Source organism: Bufo bufo, chromosome 7 (genome assembly GCF_905171765.1).
Source record: "Bufo bufo chromosome 7, aBufBuf1.1, whole genome shotgun sequence".
NCBI classification, from domain to species: Eukaryota; Metazoa; Chordata; class Amphibia; order Anura; family Bufonidae; genus Bufo; species Bufo bufo.
Genome location: NC_053395.1, coordinates 159,441,018 through 159,447,017, shown reverse-complemented (window position 1 = coordinate 159,447,017; position 6,000 = coordinate 159,441,018). Strand labels below are relative to the sequence as shown.

General features: G+C 41.4%; 1 protein-coding gene across 2 annotated transcripts in view; it reads left to right on the top strand.

Annotated features, from left to right (window-relative positions):
* Nucleotides 1–229: 229 nt before the first annotated feature.
* ERBB4 (erb-b2 receptor tyrosine kinase 4) overlaps nt 230–6,000 on the top strand; it is a 1,172,496-nt gene continuing 1,166,725 nt past the window's right edge. For both annotated transcript variants that reach the window (XM_040439645.1, XM_040439646.1), the window contains exon 1: nt 230–585. In XM_040439645.1, the coding sequence (XP_040295579.1) occupies nt 498–585 (88 nt within the window). In that variant the 5' untranslated portion in view covers nt 230–497. The remainder of the gene's footprint in view (nt 586–6,000) is intronic.

Below are 6,000 nucleotides of genomic sequence, written 5' to 3'. Positions count from 1 at the left end.
CTGCCCACTATCATGCCCTCCCCCCTGTCTTCTGGCATGTGCTGCCCAGGCTGTAGCAGGCGAGAGTGACAGGTGCAACCTGCATGTGGATTTCAAGTTCAGTGGGAGTGCCTCAGCCAATCAGCTGCTGTAACTAGTATGAGGAGGCGTTCTTGTTGTCCGAGGTGGGGAGGGCCTGTGTGGCAGCTCTCTGTTGCCCGTACAGCTTCCCATATGATTGTATGGAGCTAGGCAGCCTACACTGTGCACCACACAGGCACATGCATTCAAGGATCTGACAACACTGGGACTTGACATAAAGTGAAGAGAATAAACCAGAGGAAGAATACGGTGCAGGCAGGATACCCAGCTGCTTGGAAATAACTTTCCTGTCACTGTCAGTGGAAGCCAGGAGCTCCTGTCTGACACTTAGACCTACCCTGAGATTTGGGAGGGAAGGATATACCCCTGGGACATGCAATTTTTGGAAAGGATTTAAGGTGACCTACATCGTGAGGATGTTTGGAGCTAGACAGCATCGCTACTTTGGATGGCTGGTGGTTCTGTGGGCACTTGGAGCACTTCAGGGGGCATGCAGCCAGGCAGGTAAGTGGCTCAAACCTGCAAGTCTAGGATGTGTCGGACACAAAGTTGTGTAAGCTTGGAGATGTCGTCGCAAAATCAGGTCCACTTTGACCAAAGAGACAGACCTGGGTGGACGGACTGCGATATTGCTGTCACACGTCCACACTATCCTTCACGCATGTCCATGGGACCTCTCACTTCTCTGTTCCACTGAGTGCAGTTATTTTCTCGCCCTTTGGCTGCTGAAAGTGGCGGCAGAGATGGCGGAGGAAGGGGTTAATATATTACGGGGGTTTTCGACTGTGAGATGTCTATAGACTTGTGTGCTTCATTAAACTCCATGCCACCTACATCATACATTGTGGACACCTAGTCTCATAGACCAATTTCAGAGTTGCCCTGGCATCGATGGCGTTCTATCCATACAGCGGGCATCCCACCCTGATCCATCATTGTCCAAACACACATACAGCCCACCAGTGGTTACATGTCTGGAGGACTTACTGAGAAGGCTGGTGACGTGACCTGGAGATGCATGTGTATTTGGGATGAGCCATGAGGTGTCTTCAGAAATGTTTTGTTTTTTACATACGAAGACTTTAACCCTTTGCACGGTACTTCCTGTAGGCATTAAGGAACGTCTATCTTGTTACTCTCCTCATACTCTCCTCAATAGCAATTGAAGGTGTTTGCTTAACGCATTTAGTTTAGATAACACGTCACATAAATCATGAGTGTTAACTCTACTACATCTGTACATGTCAGAAACAATATATTTCTGTATAGTAGAAGGACCACAAAGGAGAGGAGAGCTTTACCTAGCCCACAGTTATTCCATGGTTTGGGAGTGAAGGCGGGGAGCAGGTGGCGGTGCAGGTACAGGTGTGCGGCGGGTGATGGCTGCTCTTCATTCCTCTTCCTCCTCTGTTTGTTGTGTATATTCTCACTTCTGGTCATGCCTGTTTGACTGGCTCACAGGTCTCCTCTGGTGTCTGCGTCTGTCAGCGGGCTGCCTTCTTCCTGATGGGCACTGGGATATTTCTTAAAAAGTTCAGAGATCATCAGACGGGGGCTGTATCATTATGGAGCAGTACTGCGTCACTCCTCAGTGCAGCCAATGGGCAGTATGTGGTCCAGGACGCCTTTCACTAAGATCCATGGGTGATTATTGGATCAATATGTATGTAAAGAACCCACCGACTCATATACAATGTCTATCTATCTATCTATCTATCTATCTATTATCTATCTATCTATCTATCTATCTATCTATCTATCTATCTATCTATCTATCATCTACAGTATCATCTATCTAACTATCTCATACATATCTATCTATTTATCTATCTATCCATTATCTATCTATGTATCTATCTATCTATCTATCTATATGTCTGTCTATCTATCTATCTATCTAAAATATATTATCTATCTTTCCATTATCTATCTATCTATCTATCTATTTATCCATTATCTATCTATCTTTTTATTTAGCTTTCTATTATCTATCTGTTTATCTGTCTATCTATCTTCCTACCTATTATCTATCTATCTATCTATCCATTCATCTATCCATTCATTATCTATCTATCTATCTATCTATCTATCTTACATACACTATACAGATGTAGCTGAGCTAAACTTGTGTCTGATAACACATGGCACAGTGTTATCTCGGTTATCTTGTGACTAAAGCCATTGAAATCCACTGAAAAGTTAGTCATCTTTTTCTTGCCGTCCAGCGTAGCTCGGCTGCATCCGTATATTAGAAGCCTGACTTCCCAATCATCATATTAGACCCTGCTGATTTGCTCCTTTTCCCTTCTCCGCCACAAGAAAGGTGGTAAGGCGCACTTTGTGATTGGACCCGGGAGCATTGAATTAATTTATCCGTGCATTATTTTAATAGTAAAATCTATAATGCTGAATACGGGCGCAGTAAATTAGAGCTGCGGTAAGGTGTGTGCCTGCGGTATCATACGGTGTATCGCCACACGGCCTGTACATGCTCAGTGATGTGACTGGCCTTCCCACCATCAAGGAGTTCAGAAAGGTAGCCAGCTCCTACCCCAGCCAAATCACACTCTGCGTGCCAGGAAGCCATACGTAACCGCCATTGGCCTTCTTCCCTTCTGCCTCCTCTGTTTATTTGCACAGGGGCCCGCGTGATCGCTCCTACCAGTTTATTTTCTTTTAATGAGATGTGTAATGTGTACACACAGTATTACACTTGCCACGCACAAATCACTGCTTAACTACGCTACCTGGAGCTTTGTTTTTTTCCTTCAAGTCTTCTATATTTCTATGGATAATTCCTTTCTAATGACGTTTCTGCGATGAACCGTACAGGCCGCGCCACGCTTGGCAGTGGCAACTTTCCCCTTTAAAGGCATGTGCAGTGTTCCGGGATTGAAGGGGTTAAACAAAACAAAAAAACTCCCAGATGAATGAGTTCGGCAAGACAGCAGAATGCTCTTTTAACCCTCTAATTCCCAGGCAGCCAGACGCCGTGACTTCATGGGTTCAGCATTGTGCACACAGCGCTGAAACTTCTGACCTGGGAGGTCTATCATTGTGCTGTGCCTCAGTACGCTGCCTCTTGACACATGACCTCATAGCTTCTTCATTTGTAATCTCAAGAGCCCCTTTCTCCGTAGGCCTCTTTTTGTCTCGTTAAGGCCATGGGGTAGAAATAAATTCGCCGAATGGCCTTTGCATGGACAAAATATCCTGTATTTCCGCTAACTGAAAGGATCATTTCTGTTTCACGGGGCAGATTGACGGTATAATGTAGAGCACAGTTATTGCGGTTGATGTCTGGTTCATAGTAGAGTTACTTAAGCAAATTAAATCGTTTTCCGACTCTTGAAAGGGAAATGTAAGTTACAAGGGCGGTGAATCGTTCACGCAGAAATATAGCGGCGTGGTACGGTGGGCGCAGTTACTCACTAATCACTCTTTGATTTACAAATATTATGATGATCAGTCTATGGCGCAGCTTGCCTCAGATCACAGCGCATCCGGACGTCTGTGGCGCTGTCGGAGATTGAAGGGGTACAGCGGCTAAGGGGTTAAAATACGTAATTAAGTCAGAAAGCAAAATATATTCTTGTTGACTCTCTGACAGATGAATTCTGACATCCCTGGGCGGCTGATAGGAATATACATGAGGCCTATTTGGAGGAGGTGTGTGTGTTCCCCTGAGGGTTTAGCCCCGGCCTTTTTAGACGCCATTGATTCATTTAGCAGCACTGTCATCCAACATATATCCAATTTTAGGTGCTGTGCTTAGTAAAATTTTAGGGCAAAATTTCTATATTGGTAATATATGCAGTGTATATATATATATATATTTATTTATTTATTTATTTTATGCACTTATTTAGTACTACTATATTTCGCAGCTATATATAGCTAATATGCTATATTTTACAGACACTATCATCCAACTGTCTCCAATGGGGCTCACAATCTAAGGTCCCTATCAGTATGTCTGTGGAGTGTGGGAGGAAACCGGAGGAAACCCGCAAAACACGGGGAGAACATACAAACTCCATGCAGATGTTATCCTTTCTCAGATTTGAACCCGGGACCCCAGCGCTGCAAGGCACCAGTGCTAACAACTGAGCCACCATACTGCCCGATATATACTGTATATATATATATATATATATATATATATATACATACATACATAAATGCTATGGTTATGCTGAGGATATATACTCAATGTTTTATTGGTACTTAATGATCTTAACAAAGCACATACAGTAAAAAAGATTCAACAAGATCATAACATATCTATCTATCTATCTATCTATTATCTATCTATCCATCTATATCATATCTATCTATCTTTCTATTATCTATCTCTTTAGCTATCTATCTATCCATCCATTATCTATCTATCTATCGATTTCATATCTATCTATCTTTATCGATCTCGCTATTATCTTTCTATCTCTCTATTATCTATCTATCTCTATATATCTATCCAACTATCATGTGGTTTTTTCCTGTGATATACATTCCAAGCTCCATATGGCCACCAACTTACCTGTATATTATATATTATGACATCGATGCATAGAGTATTGCATGTATGATTTTTATTACTTCTTTTTATGCTTCTTTATGACAGCACATGCATAAACTTTACATAAAACTTATTTCATATTTGCCTGATCATTCTGTGACAGTATATATTTAACTGTAATTATATTTAGCTTTGCATTTCTCTTTCACAAACACTAAAGAAAACTGAACGATTTCCTGTTAAAAATACACAGAGATTTGACGTTGGCTCATTATTAGCCTGTGACAGATAACACCAGCAAATAATACACTTTTGTTAGTGTACAAGACAGGCTTTTGTGGCTGGCATTGTGCAGCAACACTGAATGCACCATCCTTCATACTTCAGAGGCTGCTTCAGAAATGTCTCTATCCTGGAAACAAATACGATTACACGCAGTCGAAATATCATCCAAAATATTTAGAAGGGGACAATTCACTTGAGAATTACAAATGTGCCTAATGAAAACCTGAGAATGTTCTTTCTACACAACACGAATATTCCAGCAGACAGAAATGTGATATTCTAAGCAGTAGGTAACAGATGATTCTCTATCCGTCTTGTCTGTGTTTATTTACAAATATCGGGGTCGAAAAGACAAAATAATCTTGGTAGCTTTGATTATTATTATTTTTTTTTTCTAGGAATAAAATTTTTGGAATGAATTAAGAAATAATCAGCAGTCACCCTCCTCATATTTTTTGGGCTTAACACTTTATTCCCTGGGGAGGAAGCGATTCATTGCAATTGCCTTTGTGTGGTATTACCCTGGCTCTCACAAACGCTACCCCCCCTCCCTTTCAGTTAGCAGACTGCTATAAAGAGTTTGTTTTGGTCCAAATGAGAAATTAAGTGCAGATAAGCAAACCATGCTGCCAGAGGGCGACAAGATGTTGAGTGAATAGCTTTTAGATGAAACAAATTAAGGAACGAGAGAAGACAATCTGCTTCTTGCATTAATAGACACGTTCAGTGTTCAGAGGGGAAGTGACACATTTTGGAAACACTAATTTAATTGTAAAAAGTGGCCATAGTTGTCCCCTATCTATGGTGTGTGTGTGTGGGGGGGGGGGGGGCAAGGAAATAACCTCAGTCAATAATATACCAATATTAGTGACTGATATAGTTTTAGGTTCATCTAGGAAGAGCAGATGGACAAGACTTTGGGAAGTCTATTATTGAGTATCATTGTACTATAGCTAACTGTTGAGAGGTTAATTTAATTAACATGTGACCAAATAATTTGACCATAGTGGTCGCTATCTATGGGGGGCACACAAAATAAGCTCAGTCAATAATATACACTAGATATAGTCAAAATAATATACACTGCTCAAAAAAATAAAGGGAACACTTAAACA